At 50.4% G+C, this 24174-nt stretch overlaps 2 protein-coding genes across 2 annotated transcripts; one reads left to right on the top strand and one right to left on the bottom strand.

Moving 5' to 3' along the window:
- Positions 1-1871: 1871 nt before the first annotated feature.
- GALT (galactose-1-phosphate uridylyltransferase) lies at positions 1872-16196 on the bottom strand. Its single transcript, XM_083702900.1, has 11 exons — positions 16052-16196; positions 15140-15309; positions 13855-13930; positions 11997-12045; positions 11107-11236; positions 8841-8897; positions 7322-7444; positions 7106-7241; positions 5217-5300; positions 4198-4352; positions 1872-3043 (listed from the first exon to the last, which is right to left on the bottom strand). Exons 1-11 carry the CDS (start codon positions 16074-16076, stop codon positions 2978-2980), a joined length of 1071 nt encoding a protein of 356 aa, XP_083559026.1. The 5' UTR covers positions 16077-16196; the 3' UTR covers positions 1872-2977.
- A 39-nt stretch (positions 16197-16235) lies between these two features.
- Positions 16236-22429, top strand: SIGMAR1 (sigma non-opioid intracellular receptor 1). Its single transcript, XM_083702964.1, has 4 exons — positions 16236-16702; positions 18007-18207; positions 19411-19503; positions 19591-22429. The coding sequence occupies exons 1-4, from the start codon at positions 16522-16524 to the stop codon at positions 19812-19814; spliced, it is 699 nt and encodes a 232-aa protein (XP_083559090.1). The 5' UTR covers positions 16236-16521; the 3' UTR covers positions 19815-22429.
- The last annotated feature ends 1745 nt before the right edge of the window (positions 22430-24174 follow it).

Below are 24174 nucleotides of genomic sequence, written 5' to 3'. Positions count from 1 at the left end.
TAACTCCACATTCCAGCGGGCCACCAGGGAATCGGCTGAAAGGCCATCAACATGGGATAAAGCATCCCCTACCACTCTCTGGAAACCATTTGGATCCATTAAGTGGCGGGGGCGGACCATCCGAATCGGTCCCACCTCCCTGCAGAGGGGATGGGTCGCAGAGAAGTCCAGTTGCACCAGGAAGTGGTCTGACCATGGCACTTCTTTCATTTCACTTTTACTTAGTGTCAGATCACCAACATCCGTAGAGGTAAACACCAGGTCCAAGGCATGTCCGCGGCTATGGGTTGGGCCAGACTTATTCAGGGACAGCCCCATGGAGGCCATGCTTTCCACGAAGTCCCGAGCGGCCCCTTGTAAGGTCGTGTCGGCATGGATGTTAAAATCCCCTAGGACAACCAAGCTAGGTGTCTCCAGGAGAACATCCGCCACGACCTGAAGCAGCTCGGGCAGGGAATCCTTGGTGCAGCGGGGAGGTCGGTACACCAAAAGTACTCGCAGGAGGAGTGCTCACCTTCAGGCAAGGCAGGGAGGTGAGTCACCGGGGGTTTGGGACCGGCCGTTACCACGTCAGAGATAAAAGGCTGTCGGACCCTGCCCCAGGTTGCGGGAGCAACATTGCTGCTACCTGCCTGAGACCCTGTGCCTGACCTTGCCTGGTTTCCTGCCTTGGCCCTGTGGGACTGACTCCTTGTGGAATCCTTGGATTCCGGACTGGACCTGGACCGTGTTGCTCGGGTTAACCCCCGGGCCCAGCACACCCTGGACTGCTGGACCATACAAAGGCAAGTAGAGTCTGGCCGGCTGCCCCTCCAGCCCATCACTTCAAGGCCCCTCCCCAGGAAGTATGTTCTCTGCTCACATCTCTGCTCCCAGGAAACGGCAAAAAGCTAGAAACTGGCTTCAAAATGAAACCCGCTCGAAGACCACCCACATTAAGGGACCCTGCATGGCTTTGCCATCTAAAGGGTCTCTGAGCAGCCTGTAAAGAAATGAGTTCTCTGGAGGAGGTTCGGAGCAGTCAGGCTAAGCTCATACACATCCCACCCTTTCTAGTATCTCTCAGATATGCAATGACGGGCTACAAATTCCTGTTAGAACTGAGCGGATGAAAACTGAAAGAACAGGCTGTTTAGTAGAACAGATTTTCCTTTACGTTTTTATTTGAAAGGGTTTGGATTTTGTTTTTTAAAAAAGGGGTCGATAATGGAGCCAAAATTCGTCCCCGCCTCACGCCAAATGCCTCTTCTTAACCCTGTCCTGTTCAGGCTCCGGGAGACGATGGAGAAAGGAAGTCAACGAGTGCCTTCCATGCGGAACTTCCTGCTGCTAATCCCTTTCTCCTTCATTGAGATTTATCTGTTGCCTATTCACTGAGCTGATTCAGCACCACACAAAGATTGGAAGTGGCGGGGGGAAAGGGGGAACCGAAGGCATTCAGAGGCATTTAAGAACTATCTCCTTGGCCGCAAAGAGCAGCAGGAAGCAGATGCCTCTGCCAAGCCAAGCTCTGAGCTGCTCTCTCTGGCTAGGACATTTCAGCGCCCTCTAGCCGTGGCACTGACCAATTTCCCATTTTCAGGTAGGGCTGCAGCTATGGGGCCGACATCTAGCAGAGCTCATGGGAGCAGTCTCCCATTTGCACTTGGTCTCTTCACCACAACCTGGATCAGCCATCTTCAGCCATTTCCTGGCCACTCCTCTAAATTGGACATTCTTTTTCTTTCTTTGGTGATCCCTCGTAGCCGAGTAAGATTGTCTTCCATGAACATGGTCTTAACAGTGAGTCCATAGTTAAATGAAAATCAGATAGGTGGGACTTGGGGAAGCCCACTTAAAAATGTTTTAAAAAATAAGGGTATGACAAGAATTTGTTTGTTTTTCTGTTTGTGTTCTTTATTTGCATTATAAAATGAATAAAAAAATTGGGGAAGTGAATTAACAGTGAGTCCATAAGGGACTGTGGAGGCCAATTCTGGATCCACATGTCCTTCCACAGTGGGGACATAGGTTTCCAGGCAGGAGTTGATCATGGTGTAGATTTGCCAATCGTGCCTTCCTCTTAGCATGTTTCTCCTTTGTGTCCTGAGTTCGAGCGTCTTCAAAGCCCACGACACCTTCGGTAAAGCCTGTTCTCCAATTGGAGCGCTCGCAGGCCAGTGTTTCCCAGTTGTCGGTGTTTATGCTACATTTTTAAGATCGGATGCATGGGGGTCTTTGCCCAAGCAGGACAGATGTGTGGCAAATGTTCCTTGTGTTCAAGACCTCAGTGAAAACAACTGAATGCTTATGACAGCCAGGGCGGGGGAGAGGCATGGAAAAGGAGATGAAGGTGAGGATCACCAGTTACCATACATCCACTACAGCTTCTAAATAAGGTCCATCTTAATACCTTTAGGACACAGTGAAAAGAATGATCCACCAGTGGAAGCATTAAAAGCTGGGTGTTGAGAGGGCTTGTTTCCAATGCCCATTTCTTAGTAATAATAATAGTAATTTATTATTTATACCCCACCCATCTGGCTGAGTTTCCCCAGCCACTCTGGGCGGCTCCCAATCGAGTGTTAAAAACAATACAGCATTAGAGCAGCTTGGGTCATAGAATCATAGAACTGTGGAGCTGGAAAGGACCCAGGGTTCACCAAGACGTCCAACCCCTGTAGTGCAGGAACCACAGATCATGTAGCCTTTGCAGGAATAGTTGACCCAGAAGGTTTCACAGAGCCTTTTTGCCAAGAGGAGAGGGTGATTCTCCCAGAAAAGCTTGATTGGCCTCAAAAGACCTCGGTCTAGCAGGGCAGAAAGACAATTCCAAATCGGCGCCGACTGCCAAAGCTATGCCCAGCCCACGCCACGTGCCCTGCCCAAATTACGGAAGCTTCCCCCACAGGAACAATTCATGCTGATCCCCTTTATCCAAAATCACAGTGATCAACCAAGGGTCCCAAACCCAAAAGGTCCCTGTTGTGCTTCTGCGCTATGAAGTCTCTCTTTGTTTCAGCTGATAATGCTCTTCAGGCAGGTTTCTCAAGCGCTCGGCAGCCTGTGGGGGGAAAAAGGGAATTGATGTGTGCACTGTTAGAATTCCTGGTCCATGATTGCAGTCATGGGATTTTTGTCTATCACATGACGGTGTGTGTTTTGACTCCACAGAGTGGGAAGTGACTGAGACAGGATGTTTGTGTTACTGTGTTCCATGAAGTGGGACTATTGTCCTTTGTTCTTTTTCTCCTAGCTGTCTGATGCTAGAAAGAGAGGGAGCCATGTTGCAGTGCTCTGTGTATGTTTATGTGTAAATAAAGTAGATTAGCCAATATGCTGAGTTGCTGAGGTCTGTCATGCAAGTTGCACAAACTCTGTGGATCCCTAAGTGTGCCAGTGTCGGTTGGCATCGATCGCTGTGATGTTTGGGCTGAAGAAAGCTTTTGAAGCTCCCAAACGATCAACCAGGAGGGAGAGAACATGCCAGTCGAGCATGTGTCTCTGCCAGGGTCCTACTCGAGTGTAGGCTGAACTCCTGACAGTCAAAGAGAAGGCCCAGGAAAAGGAGAGCCTCTCTGCCCCAATCCAACCAGGCCTCAAACGTGCCAAAGAAGAAAGAACTTAGAATAACTATATTCCAGCAATATTCACCACTGCTCCTCCTGCCGCCTTCTTACTTGTTTTCACAAATCTCTGCCATAAATTGCCTTCTTAACCCATTCACAATGTGTATCTAAGAATGTAAGAAGAGCCTGCTGGATCAGGCCATTGGCCCATCTGGTCCAGCATTACAGTGGACAACCAGATGTTGTGGGAAACCCAGAAGCAGGATTCAAGCACAACAGCCGGACTCTCCTCTCCTGTGGTTTCCAACACCTGATACTTGGAAGCATTGCCGCGTAGACTGAGCAGAGCCATCGTGGCCAATAGCCATCGAAAGCCCTCTCCTCCACAAATTGGTCCAATCCGCTTGTAAAGCCATCTAGGACTGGCGGCCATCACTGCCATCTTGTGGCAGGGAGTTCCACAGTTTAACTATGCGCTGAGAAATGGCCTTTTCTTTCCTCTGCCCTGAATCTCCCAATGTTCAGCTTCACTGGATGTCCACGAGGTCCAGTGTTATGAGCGAGGGAGAAAAACATACCTCTTCCCAGGCCAAGCCCCGTTTTACAAACTCTTATCCTGTCACCTCTTTACTTGCCAAGCTCCACTCACCTGCTCGGGCGTCAAGTCCCTCTGAGCCTGAGCCAGCATTTCGTAGCCAACCATGAACTTGCGGACGGTGGCCGAACGCAGCAAAGGGGGGTAGTAATGGGCATGCAGCTGCCAGTGGCTGCAGTCAGCATCAAGGTAGGGTCCTGTTGGGGCTCCTATTAGAGGAGGAGAGAAAAGGGGTGAGGCTGGGCAGAGAGTCAGGTGCCGGCTAGTGCAGGGGATACAGATGTGTTGGCTGGATCAGGCCCAAATGCGTAAATCTGACCCTCACCGTCAGGAAGGGAAGACTGGGAAGGAGTTCTGCCCTGCGGAGGACCCTAAGGTCCATGAATAACCATAGTTTAGAGGTCCCGGGCCCTAAGGAAGTCAGACTATCCTCCACCAGAACCAGGGCCTTCTCAGTGATGGCTCCGACCTGGTGGAATGCTCTGTCCCATGAGACTAGGGCCCTTCAGGATTTAACCTCCTTCTGCAGGGCCTGTAAGACAGAGATATTCTGCATGGCCTTTAATCTGAATTCGGCCTGATCTTCTATTTCCCTTCCCTTCCCTTCCCTCCCCCTCCCCCTCCCCTTTTATGAAGATCACCCGCTCTGGGATCCCACAGCTAATTCTCCCCTGGCCTCCTCGCTGGCCCAAGTAGGACCAATTAAGCCAGCTAGCCCTGGGGATTATCTAATGCTTATTTCCCCTAAATTGATTTCTGAACTTTGAATTTTATTGTTATTCATGTTTTTATACTGTAATTTATGCTGCTTTTTACAATTAAGTGTTTTAATTTGTTGTTAGCCGCCCTGAGCCCGGTTTTTGAACTGGGAAGCGCGGGGTATAAATAAATAAAAAATATTTTGGCCAAGGAGAGAGGACAGGACAGGGCAAACAAAGACTCCTAACAGAAAAGGGAAGGTTGAGGCAACCTTGCATCGCAGGCCCAACTATACATACCAAGTGGGCTTCAAGAGAACTTCAACACAGAATCAAAATCCTTGGGCACCTGAAATTTCTCTGCTCCACGCTTACCATGCCACCCCATGGAGTAAGGGAAGGAGATCTGGAAGAGGTTGTCATACTTGGTGAGAAGCCTCTTCATGATGGAAGCCAGGCCTGAAACACAGGAGACCCATAGACATCAGCCCGCTTGCCTTGTGTGTGCGAAATCTTGCTCAGAAAGCTTCCGTGGATTAAGATGCTTCATATAAAGCTCACAGCCCAAGCTCCGGCCAGCAGCAGGAATCCCACCTGAGGCATCTTTCCCAGGAAACAATTGCACTGATTCTGCTGCGGCCGACCACAGTCTCAACCTGGTTCCATCAGTCAAGCCCACCTGAGACACAAGGCCGATAACATGTGCAGAGCAACAGTGACGGAGCTGCTCTCAAGCACCATCACAAAGTTCGGTGGACCAGGAAGAGGCCCTTCATGAATGCGGCCCCATAGATCAAATCATCTATCCTTGACCTTAAACGACCCCTCCAGGTGCTCTGGCCCACCTGCTCTCAAAGACCTTCAGCAGGTGACCTTTCCACACAACGTATTTGTTTATTTAATTGCACTTACAGTCTACCCTTTTCCTACAGGAAGACTGAGGCGGCATATGTGGTTCGCCCCACGGCTTTTTGTTTTCAAGAAAAATAGGTGCCAGAATGCACCGTGAACTACTGCAATGTGCTCTACGTGGGGCTACCTTTGAAGGTGACCCGGAAACTACAACTAATCCAGAATGCGGCAGCTAGACTGGTGACTGGGAGCGGCCGCCGAGACCACATAACACCGGTCTTGAAAGACCCACATTGGCTCCCAGTACGTTTCTGAGCACAATTCAAATTGTTGGTGCTGACCTTTAAAGCCCTAAATGGCCTCGGTCCAGTATACCTGAAGGAGTGTCTCCACCCCCATTACTCCAAGGGCCTTCTGGCAGTTCCCTCGCTGCAAGAAAACCAGTTACAGGGGACCGGGCAGAGGGCCTTCTCAGTAGTGGCACCCGCCCTGTGGAACACCCTCCCATCAGATATCAAAGAGAACAACAACTACCAGACTTTTAGAAGACATCTGAAGACAGCCCTGTTTGGGGAAGCTTTTAATGTTTAACAGACCACTGTATTTTAATACTTTGTTGGAAGCCGCCCAGGGTGGCTGGGGAAACCCAGCCAGATGGGCGGGGTATAAATAATAAATTCTATTCTATTCTATCTAGAGGTCTTAGCAGACCGCAAACTTCACCTGAGTCAATGGTGTGATGTAGCAGGAAGAAAAAAAGATTCTATGATTCCTGTATTGGGCGGGGCATAAGTAATACATTATATTTGTTTGTTTGTTTGTTTGTTTATACCCCGCCCATATGTCTGGGCTTCCCCAGGCACTCTGGGCGGCTTCCAAAAAAATATTAAAATACTGTAATACATCAAAGATTAAAAGCTTCCCTAAACAGGGCTGCCTTCAGATCTCTTCTAAAAGTCTGGTAGTTGTTGTTCTCTTTGACATCTGAAGGGAGGGTGTTCCACAGGGAGGGCGCCACTACCAAGAAGGCCCTCTGCCTGGTTCCCTGTAACTTGCCTTCTCACAGTGAGAATTTTTTTTTTTTTTTTTTATTATTATTATTATTATTATTATTATTATTATTATTATTATTTTGTTACAATAAGTTGTTGGGCAACTCGGGGCAACCCTGAACAGTTGCCAGCTTGACAACATCTGTGCCTCCACCTTCCCTTGCACACACAGACCTCACACCTAAGTTCTTCCTAGCGACGCAGGTTCTCCACTCATACAATGCCAACGGCAGTCTGTTCCTCTGGGAATGCCCCCTCTATTCCTTCTTCTTGGTTTGTCCCTGCTTCCCTTCTCCCCACATTTCAGAGAGGCAGCAGTGCCCGTTCCATGATCCCACCATCTTCTGCCAGGGCACTCACTGTCTCTTTCCCCGTCCTGGAGGTCCTGAAGGCGATGGACGTGTCGTCGTCGGGGAAGCAGGAGGGTTTGAAAAGGCCACACCGCCCAGTAAGGCACCACCACCAGCCAGTCAGAGTTCTCCACCACAATCCGCTCCTGCCAGGGATCACAAAGAGGGGCTCAGCCACAGGTTCAAGCGCCACTGCCACCCTCCCTGCGTGCCAGGGGTCCCCGACCTTCCTCTCGGCTTCCAGCTGGGCATATTCAAGCAGCATGGGGATGCCACGCTCGCAAAGGTGCTTCTGCTGCGTCTGGTCCTCCAGGGAGGCTTCGTTAGGCAGGAAATTGCTGGCCCAGACCTAGAGAGAGGACGAAAAGGGATGCATCAGTGCAGCCGGGCAATTTAAAAGCCTCCACGCTCAAGTCTAACCAACTGAGGCGTAGCGGCAGAACATCTGCTTTCAAGGCACGAGGTTCCAGGTTCAGTCTCTACCAGCATCCCTAGGTAGGGCTGGGAAAGTCCCCTGCCTGGAACCCTGGAGTCACTTGCTAGTCCGTGTACATCTGACTCAGGGCAAGGCAGCTTCCAATGCAACTTTCCCTGGATAAAACAGTGCCTCAACGCACAGGCACGGTTTATAGTAGGCTACTTGCAGGCTTACATTGCCACCATGTGGCCAACATTTTAAGAGCAAGTAAGATAAAGGTAGGGACATGGGTGGCATTGTGGGTTAAATCACAGAGCCTAGGGCTTGCCGATCAGGTCGGCAGTTCAAATCCCCGCGACGGGGTGAGCTCCCCTTGCTTGGTCCCTGCTCCTGCCAACCTAGCAGTTCGAAAGCACAAAGTGCAAGTAGATAAATAGGTACCGCTCCGATGGGAAGGTAAACGGCGTTTCCGTGCGCTGCTCTGGTTCGCCGAAGCGGCTTAGTCATGCTGGCCACATGACCCAGAAGCTGTACGCCGGCTCCCTCGGCCAGTAAAGTGAGATGAGCGCCGCAACCCCAGAGTCAGTCACGACTGGACCTAATGGTCAGGGGTCCCTTTACCTTTAAGATAAAGGTAAAAGGTAAAGGACTCCTGGACGGTTAAGTCCAGTCAAAGGTGACTATGGGGTTGTGCTGCTCATCTCACCTTCAGGTCGAGGGAGCCGGCGTTTGTCCACAGACAGCTTTCCGGGTCATGTGACCAGCAGGACTAAACTGCTTCTGGTGCAACAGGACACCGTGATGGAAACCAGAGTGCACGGAAACACCGTTTACCTTCCCGCTGGAGCGGTACCTATTTATCTACTTGCACTTTGACGTGCTTTCAAACTGCTAGGTTGGCAGGAGCTGGGGCAGAGCAACGGGAGCTCACTCTGTCGTGGGGATTCGAACTGTCGACCTTTTGATCGGGAAGCCCAAGAGGCTCAGTGGTTTGGACCACAGTGCCACCCGCGTCCCCTGAAGAGCAACGACAAGGAAGACGTTCCACATGTCGAATTATAGAATTGAAAGGGAATCCCAGGGGTCATCTACACCAACCCCCCCCCTGCAGTGCAGGAATCTCAACCAATGAATCCCTGACTTTTGCCCATCCAACCTCTGCTTGAAAAGGGAGTCTGTTCGTCCTGACGTTTAGTCGGAATCGCCTTCCGTGCCATTTGAACTCACTGGTTTGGGTCCCACCCTCTGAAGAGCCACGACCAGTCAGTGGAGGCAACACTGAGCTAACTGGCTCAGAAGAAGGCAGCTTCCTAGAAAACCTCCTTACCTGGCAGTGAGGGTGAGGGTTGGAACAGCCCATCATGGCTCCTTTGTTCTCAAAGATCTGCAAGGAGGAAAAGGAGCGATCTTATTCAAGTTCATGACCAGTACCTCTTAAACCCCCTTTGAAATGACCAGTGGTCAAAGTTCCAAGGCAGGGAAACTGGTTCCCTGTTCTGGATTCTTAGTCAAACTGTGCTTTTCTACAGTAAGCCAATTTCTACACACCCACAAGTCCCTCTCTAGCCTACACCCAAGCAAATAAGAAGCAGGAACAGAGCTGAAAGAGGCATTGCAGCCAGGCAAAAACGACGAGGATGCCAAGGCAGCTCAGGAGACCGTCTGGCCTTGGGAGAACCCCAAGGGCCAGTTATAGAGGCCAAGGGTTCCCCATTCCTGCTCCAGATCGCTCGCCATGTTTGCTTTCTAAAGGGGAAACTATTGCTTCTCTCCAGGAAGAACGGGCAGCCTAAGAAGGGATGGAGCAGGAGATAATGTAAGTATGTATGAGTCTGCTGGATCAGGCCCAAGGCCCACCTAGTCCAGCATCCTGTTCTCACAGGGGCTAAGCAGCTGCCATTAGTGGAAACCCGCAGAGAAGGATCCGAGCACAAGAGCCCTCTCCCCTCTCCTGTGGTTTCCAGTAACTGCTATTCAGAAGCATTGCTGCCTCCAACCATGGGGGCAGAGCGTAGCTGTCAGGGGTTCAGAAGGAGAGACACAGGAGGGGGAGCAAATGGAGAGTGAGGAGGAGGAGTACGAGGGGGGCGCAGGCAGTGACAGTGGCCAGAGTTATTCCACAAGCCTCTCTAGCGAATCGGAGGACTCACAGAAGGGAGCGCCAGTGGCCAGAGCGAAGGGGGGTCCAGGGGGGAAGCCCCAGGAGGAAGGGGCCAGCGGGGAGTCCCTGAGCAGCAGCTGGAGATCAGGACCAGCGTCCCCACCAGAGCGCAGTGGGGAGGGAGAGTCCCAGGAGTCGGGACCAGTGTCCTCACCACCAGAGGGAGGAGAGGAGTCAGGTTTGGCAACACCCACATCAGGAAGCGGGGAAACGGTCAGAAGGAAAGTCACCGGCTGGGCGCGCGCGCCAAGTTCAAATGTACAGGAGCGCGGCACAGCAGGGAGCCCAGAAAGGGAGCCAGGTCCTAAAGCCCGCCGGAGGGAGGGGCAAGACTCAGGAGGCTCAGCGTCAGAGGAGTCCAGGAAGGAGGGAACCCCAGAGGGCAGAAGGACCCAGCGCAGGAAAGAGCAGCGCAAGAGGTGGAGCCGGGCTAGAATCTTAAACTGGTGTGGGTGGAGCAGTGAGTCAGAGGGGACTTAGCCGGTCTAGCGTAGAGACGTGGGTCTGCGCGCCCAGAGCTTGGAAATGGAAACTAAACTTCAATAAAGACTTTTGTATATAACATCCACTGGGCGTTGGTCCTCTGTGAGCTGGGACCTAGCGGCAGTCCTGACAGTAGCCATCGTGGCTAGGAGCCATCATGGCTTTCTGTAGCAGCAAGTTCTGTAGTTTAACTATGCTCTTGGACATTAATTGAACTAGCTCCGCTGTACATCGGGGAGGGCTGTGTGGAGAGAGTCTCTTCCTTTAAATTCCTAGGAGTTTATCTCAGTGAAGACCTTACTTGGAAAATCAATACAACCCAGGTGGTTAAGAAAGCCCAACAGAGATTCTATCTCCTCAGAATATTGCGAAAGAACAATGTCAATCAACATTTGATGATCTCCTTCTACCGGTCAACAATAGAAAGTGTCCTTTCCTACTGCATTACACTGTGGTATGCTGGTTTGACATCAACTGATAGGAAGTGCCTACAGAGGGTGGTGAATACAGCATAAGATATTATGGGCTGTCCCATGAATCCGCTGGATGAAATAGCGGAAGAACGTTGCCTCAGGAGAGTGAGGAAAATTCTCAAGGATGATTCACACCCTGGCCGGCACTTTCTTGATCTCCTGCCCTCAGGCAGAAGATATAGAAGCAGGATTAGTCACACCAACAGGGTAAAGAACACCTTATATCCGTGGGCTGTTAGGCTGCTGAATGAAAAGATAACAACAGGGCAAGTGACTTTCGGGTTTGGTGGGTGTGCATCAGTAAACGAGGGGAATTAAGACTAAGAGAGCTGAGTGGGGGGTGCTCGTGTAATCTCAATTGTACAAGTGACAACAAAGTATTTCAATTTCAATAATGTGAGGGTTAGTAAAAACGAAGTCTTGGGGGCAGGAGGGGTTGTGGTGGCTGGCCAAGGTAGGTCCTTTCAGCAACTGACCTGCACCCAGGAGTAAGAGGCACCCAGCTCCACAGCTATCTCCGACCACTTGTCAATCACGCTGCGGATCTCGGCAAGTGACATGAGGGGCAGAGTCATGTCAGACCAGGGGTGGAAGCACATCACTTTGCTGGGAGGAAAGGGAAAAGGAGAAGGAGCAGAGATCCTAGAATCAATTGGCTGGAAGGACCCAGGTTATCAAATCCACCCCAAACCCAAACCATAATCCAGACTAGTCTGCATCCCAAGTACAGGACAGGTCTGAATGAGGTATGCCACTCCTAAGTGGCTGCAGAGCAAACAACTCCACATTTTAATTCATAGAAAGTACACTGCTTAATTACAGTCATACCTCAGGTTACAGACGCTTCAAGTTTTCAGGTTATGGACTGCCGCAACCCAGAAGTACCGGAACGGGTTACTTCCGGGTTTCGGCGGTCATGCATGCGCAGGAGCGCTAAATCGCACTTTGCGCATGCGCAGAAGCGCTGAATTGCAACCTGCATGTGGGCAGATGCGCCACTGTGGGTTGTGAACACTGCGGGTTGTATTTAAACACAAAGCTGTTTACAAAAAGATTAAAACAGCAGAGATGGCCTTGTGATCCCTGGGACTAGAAATCAAAGCAGCTAATTTGGTTGAAGTCATGCATATGGAAGTGGAAAGCCAGACTGTTGGGCAAATCATGATAAGATGGAGGCAAGGCAAGACAAGCCTAGGAATCCTTACTCTGCAAAAACTGTTCGCAGTTTCTGGAAAAGGCAGAGAGAAGGAGTGGGCCAAGAAGGGAAAAGTGAAAAGAAAAAAAAAAGCAATACAAGGCAACCCTAAAGCCAGCCATTCGGCTCAGCAGGGGGGAAGGGCTGGGGAACAAAAGGAGCCAGATTTACCACACGCCTCGAGCGGACGCTGCACGGAACAAGGGGTGGTCGCCAGCATCTGGGGAAGGAGAGGAAATCCAGTGAGAAATGCAGGGAGGCGGGCAACGGGTGCAATCCAGGAAAGGCAGAAAGAAGCCAGCACACCAGGAGGTTGCACAGCTGCGATGTCAGCCTCACTCAGACCCCACAAATTCATCTTCTGGCCCAGCCAGGGACTTGTCATCAGTGCTACTGCTCAACTGCAATCCCACCCGCCATCTCCTGCAGTGAACTCTGCTGCCCCCACTCAGGAGGGACTTCCAGGCCCAATGTATATGGTGCATGCTGTGAAGGGCAAGCGAGAGGTTTGTACAGTCATACCTCCTCTTGCAAATGCTTCATGTTGCGTTTTTTCAGGTTAAAAATGCAGCAAACCTGGAAGTGTTTACTTCTGGGTTTCGCTGCACGCAAAGCATTCTGCATGGTTCGCGCATGCGCAGAACCGCTCTATCGTGCTTTGCACATGCGCACAAGCGCCGCTCTACTTACAGACTTTTTTATCCAGAACAGATCGTGTCTGCAACCAGAGGTACCACTGTATAAATGTTTATGGTGGTGCAGCATCCTCTCAGCACATTGTAAATCAACAAGGGGAAACTGTGCCTAATTCCGGAACAAGCACAGAGATGTCATGCTGCATGGATGCCTGCTGACAGCACAGGAATTGGCAGTGGATCTCCACGGATGGAGGGGTATCTTTAAGTGCAGCAAACAGGACAAAGAAGAGCCCATTATTCTGCGGACTTCAACCATGGCTCCTGCAACAGTGCAGGAGCATCCAGCATGAGGTGGTCCCAGGCCCTTGCCTGTTTTGCACAGAAGCAGTGAGCCAATTGGGGTGCTCCCCAAGAGCACCCGGCCGACCCCTGGAATGGAATGCTGGACTGGATGGGCCCTTGGCCTCATCCAGGAAGGCTCTTCCCGTGCCAATACCTTACACTTAATCTTTGTATTATATTGGTTGTGTTTAGAATAGAATTATGAACGATTTATAAAACTTATTGATTAGAATATTTGTATGAGATTGTTTGGAGAAAATACGGGATAACAGATACAATTTTGCTTAAAATGTATATAGGAACTGCAGTGTAAGTGATGAAAGTCAATCAATGAAATAAGCCAATCAATTTTATTTATTATTATTGAGATATTTGTAGAATAAATCTGGAAGAAATTCTTCCAACTTTTCTTATTCTTCCTTTTCCCCTTATTTTTTCTTTTTTCTTTTCCTCCTTTTCTCTTTTTTCTTCTTTTTTATATATGTGTGCTTATCTGAAATATATATGTATATATGTATTTGCAGTATTTTGTAATAATTATGTTAAATTTTATTTTTTTAAAAGAAAAGCCTCTTCTCATGTTACATTGCATCCTGCCTGACAGAAAAGACAAGAGCCCCTCTCGGAGTACTTTAGCAACTTTTGTCACATCAGGATGAGCCTTTGAAACAAATCCAACCAAGATGAGCTCCTTTCCCTCCATCCACAGTCCCCCGGGACATCCTTGGGCAGCTAACATTTTCCAGCTAAGTCACAGAACCTCAACTTTGAAAAAATGCTGCAACCTGCAGTAGAACTGCCACGTGTCTCTCTTTTTTTTTCCTGACAAGGCCCTTCTGCTTTTAACTGCTGGAATCCTTACAGCTGAACAGGTAGCCCTGCCAGAAACAAGAACACACAGCAACCCTAACTGGAAGCTATTCACTATATTAACAAAGGATCCTGGCTCATTACCTGCAGAGGAGGAATCGTTAAATGGGTTCTCATTGAGCCTCATCTTCCGTGGTAAATGATTAAGTGCTAATAAGAAAAACCAGGCAAATTCTTACCAGGCTCTGGGGCATCTGGCTGCAGCGCAGGGAAGTCATTGTCAAAGACAAACGTGCTCTCGTAGTGGGGATTCACCTGCATGAGGACAAACACAGCAAAACATAGATTGCAGTCAGGCTGCTGAGCTGTAAGACTATAGGGCCGCAACTTTAGTTTCAACTCTCTACCAAACATTTCCAAGATTTTAGTCTTTAGGACCAGGGAGGAAATTCCCCAAGAATTGAGAGGACAGGGAAGAGTCAGTCATACCTGCAACCATAAAATCCAATGAGAACCAAAATTCTGCTTTATTGGGATTCCAATATTTCAGGTTGGCCAGGATGTGCAATTTTCCAGAGGAACTTGTTTGAAAATGGTTCTCATGGGGTGATGGTGGAGAGTAGAATGATTTCGAAGAGCTGTGCTGGACAGTAAAAAAAATTAACCCCACCGCACTACTGCCTGATGTTTCTGTGTAAAGCCTCACGCTGGCTTTTGACTGTCCTGCAGACACTGATGGAAGAGGATTTTTTTTATAAAAAAAAATCACAGGCACAAGATAACAGGCTCTTTCTGCTTCACTACATATAGGGGATCGATTAGCCAGTGTGGTGTAGTGGTTAAGAGTGTTGGACTAGGACCTGGGAAGCCAAGGTTAAAATCCCCTCGTATCCATGACCTTAGGTGGGTGAATTTAGGCCAGTCACTGTCTCAGCCTAGCCTAATTCACAGAGTTACTATGAGGTTAAAACTGGGGAGGAACACAGGCAGGCATTCCTCCTTAAGTATTTGGAGAAAAGGTGGGATGTAAAAGTGATAAATAAACACAACTGATGGTTATGAACTGATTTATGGTCTCCGTTACAGGGACGCAGGTGGCGCTGTGGGTTAAACCACAGAGCCAAGGACTTGCCGATCAGAAGGTCGGCGGTTTGAATCCCCGTGACGGGGTGAGCTCCCGTTGCTCAGTCCCTGCTCCTGCCAACCTAGCAGTTCGAAAGCACGTCAAAGTGCAAGTAGATAAATAGGTACCGTTCTGGCGGGAAGGTAAACGCGTTTCCGTGCGCTGCTCTGGTTCGCCAGAAACGGCTTAGTCCTGCTGGCCACAAGACCCGGAAGCTGTATGCCGGCTCCCTCGGCCAATAGAGCGAAATGAGCGCCACAACCCAAGAGTCGTCTGAGACTGGACCTAATGGTCAGGGGTCCCTTTACCCTTTACCTTTTATGGCCTCCATTGAGGATTGAGGGTGGACCACGCAGCCCAAGGGACCAGTATCGCCCTCCCTGCCCCTGGCAATGCAATACCTGGCCATTGGCTCTCTTGGCTCCAGGGCACAAAGGGTTGCCCGGATCACAGCGTGGGATGTCCTCTTGGGGCGGCTTCTCCACCTGCCCCTGCCACGGGCGCCGCATGCGGTGGGCTGAGACCAGCACCCAGTCATCACGCAAGGGGTTGTAGCGCAGGTGCTGGTGCTCTGGAGAGGGAGGGAGCAGAGTTAGAGACGCAGGAACACAAGGCGAGGGACAAGTGGCTAGGGCACCACCACCACCATGACCCCTAGGAAACCCTTCCCCTTTAGCCCTGCCTGTCTCCCTGGCCACAGACCCCTCCACGTCTTGACAGAAGCCCCACTCCTCCAAGGCAAGCTCCACCCACCACACCTAGCAGCAGGACCCTCCCATTTAAAGCAAGCCCCACCCACACCCATCAACAAGCCCCACCCCTCCAAGCAAGCCCCACCCACCACACCTAGCAGCAGACCCCTCCCATTTATAGACAAGCCCCACCCCTCCAAGGCAAGCCACACCCACCACACCTAGCAGCAGACCCCTCCCATTTATAGACAAGCCCCACCCACACCTAGCAACAAGCCCCACCCCTCCAAGGCAAGCCCCACCCACCACACCTAGCAGCAGACCCCTCCCATTTAAGGCAAGCTCCACCCACACCTAGCAACAAGCCCCACCCCTCCAATGCAAGCCCCACCCACCACTCCTAGCAGTAGGCCCCTCCCATTTAAGGCTAGCTCCACCCACCATCCCTAGCAACAAGCCCCTCCCTCTCAAGGCAAGCCCCGCCCTTCTGCATATCAACCCTCGTTTCCTTGGCAACAGCGCCCTCCCACCCCGTGACAGCAAAGAACGGGGCGGGGCTAAGAAAGGCCTCTCAACTCCCAAGCCCCCCCCCCTCCACCGCGCTCTCCCTGCAGGTGATACCGCTGGGCTGGAACTTCTCCGCCATCCTCCGCCGCTTCCTTCTCTCCGGCCCCGCCAGTCCATCACGTGACCATCAGCGCACCGTCACGTGAACTTGCCCCGAAGGGCGCGCGGGTCAGCCCGAGGCGCCGGACGCACGCGGTTGGCCGAGCCGCCTCACGTGACAGAACGCGCGGTGGGCGGTGCCCGGGGTTGGCGAGGGAGGAGCGAGCAGACGCGCGCGCGAACCGGCCTTCGAAGAGCGTCGCTCCGGATCGCCATTGGCGGGGGCGCTCGAGCGTCTTCTGCCGCCATTGGCCGGCGGGCGCGGCGCGGGGCGTGATTGGCCGGCCGTCTTGAGGCGGCGAGGCTTGCCATTGGCTCTGCTCGGGGTTGTCCGGCTGCCCGTGGCGCAGGCGCGGTAGCCCCGATCCGCCTCCTCCTCCTCCTCCGGCTGCTTCGTCTCCTTCTCCTTCTCCGGCGTCTTCGGGATGCGGTGGCTGCCGGCGCCGCCGCGCTGGGCCGGGCGCTTGGCGCGGGTGGCGGTGGCCGTGACGGCGGCGGCGGCGCTGCTGGCGGGGGCGCTGCGCTGCTGGGTCGCCCTCTCGGCCTCGTCGCGCCGCTTCGAGTTCGACCCCGAGGAGATCGCGCGCCTCGCCAAGCACCACGCAGGCGCGTCACGGGGGGGGGGCAGGAGGGGGGCTGGTCGGGGTCTCTGGCTCGGGGGGGGGGGCTTCGTGTTCTTAGGCTGAGAGATCCGCCAGCAGAAATGTAGGAAACAGAAATAATAACAATACCGGGGTTTTTCAGCTGCCCTTGCTTTTAACTCGGAAGGCAGCATGAGTTCCTGTCAGGGGAAAAGGCAGGGTATAAATATTTAGAGTGGTACCTCGGGTTACATACGCTTCAGGTTACAGACTCCCCTAACCCAGAAATAGTACCTCAGCTTAAGAACTTTGCTTCAGAATGAGAATAGAAATTGTGCTTCGGCGGCGCGGCAGCAGCGGGAGGCCCCATTAGCTAAAGTGGTGCTTCAGGTTAAGAACAGTTTCAGGTTAAGAACAGACCTCCAGAACGAATTAAGTACTTAACCCGAGGTACCACTGTATATGCTGTGAACTGCCCTGAGATATATACAAATTTAATAAATTTAAATAAATATGTGATGATAAGGATACACCTCACTTCTTGGTTGTTGAAAATACGTGGCGTGGTTTACCTTAAAAACAAACCAATAAAATTACCAATAAGGTAAAAAATCATTGGTGATGGTTTGAGGCTTTCAAAAATTTAAAACAACCATAGGTCGAAATTTGGAGTGACTTTCTAAACACTGGTGTCCAGCCCTTAGCGCCAAATGTACATTTCTTTGACTCCCGGTGGGCTTTTGAGGGGGAACAGCCGTTTGTTTTAACTTCAACTCATTTCTTTTTTAAAGGAAGGGTGTAGCATGAAAGATTTTGGATGAATTTAAATGCATAAATGTTTTCAGATCTATGGAGGAGGAGGCGTTTGCTTGGGCTCTTCCAGTCTACCTCAGGCAACCCCTTATCTTCCATCTCTGTTCTTCCCTTTGAGAGGCTGACTCCTGGCTGCCCCAGAACACACAAAACATCTCAGCCTGCTTGATGTTAATGGAAAAATCAACAGGGAGCAGCTGTCTGAAGCCCAGCTTGCTGGCCCTTGCTTGGCCACTGTCAGGGATTGTGTTTAGAGAGACAGGTCTTGCCAAGCGAAACAGTTTCGGGACTAAATAATTAGTTTTTAAGACTTGCTACTGATCTCTTACACGCTCAGACCATGTAAAGTCAAATGCTGATGGTGTAGATGGACTCCCGGCTTATTATAAGAGGGAGTCATCTGATCTGTTCTACCCAACAAGGGATAGAAGCTTCATTTCCACTTTCACAAGAAAGGGAGGCTGTCCTCACTAGGACTCAGTGTGGCTTCCCCCCCCCCCCCCCTGCTTCCTACAGGCCTGGACCACGAGTTGGCTTTTTCCAAGATCATTGTGGAACTGCGCAAGAAGCACCCAGGACACATCCTGCCAGATGAGGACTTGCAATGGGTGTTTGTCAATGCCGGTGGCTGGATGGGTTCCATGTGCCTGCTCCATGCTTCCTTCTCTGAGTACGTTCTGCTCTTTGGCACAGCCGTCGACGCTGGGGGACACTCAGGTAAACTGGATTGAACCACACAGGATGCTGATATGGAGGGTCAGAGACAAAGGTTTCTCTCTTCGAGCATCAGGAAAATAGAATTGGCGTCTAAGTTTAGAGCAGGGTTTTAAGTTTGACCTACAATTTCATTGGTGGCCTTGGTGCAGATTATGCAGTCCATTTGGATTTGGACACAAGGAACATTACTTCATACACGTGTTCTGCATCCATATGCATTTTTAGCCAGAAGTAGATCCTCTTACAGATGGTAGAGCTTGCTCCCGAGTTAGTGCATATTTGAGCATTAGCCATAAAGGGTGGATGTCAGCAAGCTGCTGTGTCTCAGCGCACATCCTGTAGAATTGGGAGTGATATGTTTGCAGCTGGCTCACTGCTTAAACTGGCTGCCACATTTTGCACTAACTGCAGCTTTTGGATCATCTTCAAGGGTGGCCTCAAGTAGAGAGCTTTACATTTAATGAAACAGGAGGTTAGGTAAAGGTAAAGGGACCCCTGACCATTAGGCCAAGTTGTGACCGACACTGGGGTTGCGGCGCTCATCTCGCTTTACTGGCCGAGGGAGCCGGCATACAGCTTCTGGGTCATGTGGCCAGCAGGACTGAGCCGCTTCTGGCAAACCAGAGCAGCGCACGGAAACGCCGTTTACCTTCTCGCCGGAGCGGCACCTATTTATCTACTTGCACTTTGACGTGCTTTCAAACTGCTAGGTGGACAGGAGCAGGGACCGAACAACGGGAGCTCACCCCTGTCGGGATTCGAACCACCGACCTTCTGATAGGCACGCCCTAGGCTCTGTGGTTTAACCCACAGCGCCACCCGCATCCACAGCGCCACCCGCATCGAAACAGGAGGTTACTAGCTGGCAAATCAACCAGAGCTGATAATAGGCACTCTGCCCCACTGACACCACTTGGTCTTCCGCTTCATCGAGACCTGATTGGCTATTCAATTCTTGAAGGCAGGAGCCACCTTTTCACACTTCTTCCTTTGATGTAACCCACCCTGCCACTGTTCTCTCCATCCCCCACTTCCTCACCAAAGGAGAAGACATGAGCAGCTGGCGGAGGATGAGATTTTGGCATTGCTTTTTCCACCTCCCTCCAAACCAGCAGTTACCGTAAGAGTAATCAAATCTCGCCTACTGAGTTGCGTTGCCTCTTAGTCCTTAACTGCTACTGGATGCTGTTTCTTCCCTTGCAGGTCGATACTGGGCCGATATCTACGATACCATCATCTCGGGGACCTTCCGGCAGTGGAAAGAAGGAACAACCAAAAGCGAGATCTACTACCCAGGTGAGTTGCGTGTTCCTTGTAAGGTGATGCTTCTGTGGGGGGAGGAGCAGGACGAGACTCTTTAAGTGTTGTTGCCTGTCTGTGCAGGAGATACCATCGTCCACCGGTCTGGAGAGGCCACGTCAGTGCAGTGGAGTGCCGGCACATGGATGGTGGAGTACGGCCGCGGTTTCATCCCTTCGACGCTCCCCTTTGCCCTTGCTGACACAATCTTCAGCACTCAGGACTTCCTCACCCTCTTCTACACTGTGCGTGTTTACGTCAAGGGGCTGCTCCTGGAGCTCAATGCCTACTTCACCGACTCGGGCTAGTGAGCACTCGCTGCTCCTTGGCTCCAAGTCAGTCATCATCCCCCTTGAAATGGAAGGCTCTCCTCCCTCATTGCCTCCCCTTGACTGTGCTGTGTACTAGAGAGCAGTGGTGTACCCCCTGTGTTCAGAAATACCCACACCATACTGGGAGCATCGTATGTGTTTCAGCAGGCATAGAGAGGGATCTACCAGCAGTAAGAGAGAATCCTGTCTTTCTATCTTTCAATACCTGAATGCTTCCTTCATGTATTTCTGTAAGTCTGCTGTGCTCTGCAATGTGATTTAATGGGCGCTTTAATGGAAATATGGGCAGCCAACATTCAGGGTGTCTTTGGCCATGCATAGACGAGAGAGAGGCTGTTGCATTAAATTCCGGGTATGATTGAGCCACTTTAGGATGCAACCTACTGAGCTCGTGTCAGTGCATGACTTTTGCTTTGCTTTTGGGGGGGCGAGGGGGCGGTACTTGAAACATATATATACATGCCACCCTCTCTAGAAATGAATGGTGTTGGAGCAGCAGCAGTACAATGAGAGTCTCTGAGCTCCCCCAGTATATTTGCACTACTGTTTAACACAGACAAAAAAATGCTTCCTGCTAAATTTTGATCCTCTCCTACCCACCCCACCCCCCTTGATTCAACGTGGGCATTTTCCTGTTCCTCTGTCGGTAGGTGTGGTTGGTTCTTTGGGGCCTGCTGTGTGGGGCACTTTGCTCTTGGTCTGTGTTTGTAACATGACTTTTCCTGTATGTCTTAATCCCCACGGGGCCAATGTCTGGGAGGGAGCTGCCTTCCACCCTTCCATCCTCAAAATGGGTTGCACGTTCTCAAGAGGACCTCATCCAGTTTTATCCTGTAATACTAATACGGAGAGCCGCTGTCCATCGCCTTAACTTAGAGCCTTACTCTGGTGGCCTCTTCAGCTATGCACGCATGTGTAGATATATAGATATATATATTTGTATACCTCTTAGTGTTGGTGTCTGTGGCAGGATGCCATATGGCCACTGTTCCCAGGGATGGTTTTTGATTCAACCCTGGGGTGAGAATCTCGGTTGGACCAGACACTGCTCTTATTTCTTTTTTTCTTCCACAGTTCCTAATTGGGCTTGAGCCCAAAAGTAGAATTTTTAGGCTCAAAATTCAACTGGGGTTGGGGGGGGTGGGGAGGTGTAGGGCCAAACCCAGGGATGATTTCATGGGGGTGGCAAAACTGGGTGAAAAGTTTGCTTGGGCTTCCTGTTGGGTGGCCATAGTGGTAGCATTTGCTCTTCTCTTCTCTCTTTTCCTTTCCACTGTTTCTTTAGCAAAGACGGAACTCTTCTTTACCAAATGTCAGTTGCAACCCCCCCACCCTGGTATAGTAAAGTTCCAGGATATTTGGATGGCTGGGAGGGGGAGAGAACTGGAAGCCCCAAGAGGAGGAGAGTTTTTAAGGACCCCTCTCACATATTGTGCAAACTGCCTGCCTTTAAGTTGCCTACAAATGGGACTGTGAAATGGGGTGCGGTTGCCCTAGCCGTAGTTCCAAAGGTTTTGATAGATCATGTATCTCTGCCCTAGCCACTTCCTCTTAGCACCTAATAACTGTGTTCTTTAGATAACTGACTGCAGAAGAAACCTTCCTTTCCCCTGCAAATGGAATCTTATTTGGTGGCAGGGCCACCCCAGAAAGTTAAGGATTGCAGAAACTGTGCTTGCCAGCCCTCAGACCTTGTTCCCACCTCTGTCCTTCCAAACCATAGTTTCTTCTTTCCAGTCTTTTCACTTGAAACGCTGTTTGTCTTCCACCCCTATCTATCATTTACCCTCAGTTCCTTCACTTTTCTTCCTGGGTATTCCATCTAGTTCCCATGTGTGCAAATAGAGACTTCTTTTGACTCGGGTCATGTTTGCAGCAGTTTATGTTCAAGAGGGAAAGAGAGAGCTCAGCTGGAGTGCTGGTGTTCCCCACAGTTGCCGACAACCTTCCTGGGCTTTCTCCCCACCCATGACAACACAGCGCTTGCAGGGGAGGCAGCAGAGCAGACTGGTCCAAGCCGGTCTTGCAATTTATTCCTTTTGGCTGTTTTGGTGGCAGGTGACAAGTGCAGCTAAAATGCCCGAACCCTTTAGAAAGGTCGCCCCAGGTGCTCAATTATGTGTACTTGGTATGCTTTAACCCTGGAGCCAGGTGCTAGCTTACCTAATGGTCCCAGCTGATTAGCAAGCCTTAGAACCTGAAAGGGCAGCTAGTTCCCCTTCTTTAATCCACCCACCCCAACTTCCCCTGGGGCTGAACACTTCTTTATTTGAATCAGGATGCAGTGATGGTTGCAGGCAGCAGACCTGTTTTCAGGCTTCCTCCGTCCCAGCTTCTGCTAGCTCCTGTCAGAGGAGTCCCACGGGCTAGCATTAGCAGCGGCGGAGAATCGGATGCATTTCCAGTACAGTATTGTTGTCACCATCAGCCAAACATGTAGCATGTGTCTGGTTACCGTCTCAGTTACTGCAACTGTGCCTCCGTGCGCAGCCGACCTGGGTGTTCTGTTTGCCAACCAGTGTTTGAGAATAAATTGGTATGTATGATTGTTATACTTTGACAAAAAGATAATATAATGAACCATAATTAAACTCGCCGTTGTGTGTCTGTTTTTGTTATTGATTGTTGAAAACAGTGGCAAAATGAATGTTTGCTTCATATTGGTCTTTGTAGGGCAACTGCGAGCTGGAAAGTGGATCTTCGTGACTTTCTTTCCAGATCCTTGGTAGGTGTTCAGGCTCATTTGTCACACTTCATGCTGCAAGACCCCCATGCATTTCCAAGACGTGCATCTCTTCCACTGGAAGAAACAAAAAATGATGCCTTATTAGTTGGCCTAACATTGATTTTATGGGGGCGGGGGGCTCATGCAGAATTAACACTTTCCCAGCAAGGATTAAAGATAAGAGAACGAAATAAACTGTCTGCAGGATTATGGTGATCCCTGGAGTAGAGGAGTACTCCTTGGAATTTTGATTAATAAAAACTGTAAAACTTGTCCCTCAGCAGGAGCCAGATTTGCCTGTCTCCAGACACTGAACTTAAAGGTGCCATCGTTCAACAGCACAAGTGTCACTGAAAGGCCTTTAGGACACTTAAGTCTTGAAAGGGTCATTCTTTGAGTATATACCGTATTTTTCGCCCTATAGGACGCACCGTCCCATAAGGCGCACCTAGTTTTTTTTGGGGGGGGGAATAAAGGGGGGGAAATTATTTTTCCCCCAGGTGCTGGGCTGAGGCGGGGGAGGCCCGAGCTTCCCCCGACCCCAGCCCCCAAACAGGCAGCTCTCTGCAAGCCGTGGGAGTCCAGGGCTGGCTCCCGCTGCTTGCGGAGAGGTCCGCGAAGCCTGGAGAGCAAGAGGGGGCGGTGCGCACCGACCCCTCTCGTTCTCCAGGCTTCAGCGAAAGCCTGCATTCGCTCCATAGGACGCACACACATTTCCCCTTCATTTTTGGAGGGGAAAAAGTGCGTCCTGTAGGGCGAAAAATACGGTAATGGTTTGAGCATATAATGCCAATCTTCTGGGTCCAATTCAAAGTACTGGTTTTGACCTTGATTCAGGTAGGTAGCCGTATTGGTCTGATGCAGTTGAAATAAATAAATTGTCCAGTAGCACCTTAGAGGCCAACTAAGTTTGTTCTTTCATGTGCATGCACACTTCAGATACGTATCTGAAGATGGTGCTACTGGACTATTTGTTTATTTTACTTTGGTTTTGACCTATAAAACTTGTCAGTTGCTCAGGACCACAATGTCTTAAGGACCATGTCTTCCCATATGAACCAACTCAGACCCTGTGATCATCATCTGAGACCCTTCTTCATGTGCCTCCTCTGCACAGGAACGGGCTTTTTCTGTGGTGGCTTCCCACTTGTGGAAGGCTTGCCTGGCACCTTCATTACATATCATTAGGTGCCAGGCAAGAACATTCCTCTTCTCCCTGGCCTTTGACTAATTAAAATATCAATGGCCTTTTAAACTGGGTGCGGGAGTGATATTTATTTTAAGATATGTATTTTTGTGGTTTTATAATATAAACCGCCCTGTGATCCTCGGATGAAAGATGGTATAGAAATTTTACAAATCATGGAATTGTAGACTTGGAAGGGACCACAAGGGCCATCTAATCCAACCCCCCTGCAATATGTGAATCTTTTTGCCCAATGTGGGGTCAAACCCATGACCCTGAGATAAGAATCTCCTGCTCTAACAACTGAGCTACCCCATAGGTCAAAACAACCACTCATGGGGTTTTATAATCGAAGTTCAATATTGATCCTTGCCCTAGAGGGTCAAGAGCAAGCTACTTGATTCTGTGCACTGTCTACCTGATTG

The sequence above is a fragment of the Podarcis gaigeae genome (genome assembly GCF_964106915.1).
Source record: "Podarcis gaigeae genome assembly, chromosome: 11".
In the NCBI taxonomy this organism is placed as follows: Eukaryota; Metazoa; Chordata; class Lepidosauria; order Squamata; family Lacertidae; genus Podarcis; species Podarcis gaigeae.
Note: the sequence above shows the minus strand (reverse complement) of the source record. Positions and strands in the feature narration are given on the sequence as shown.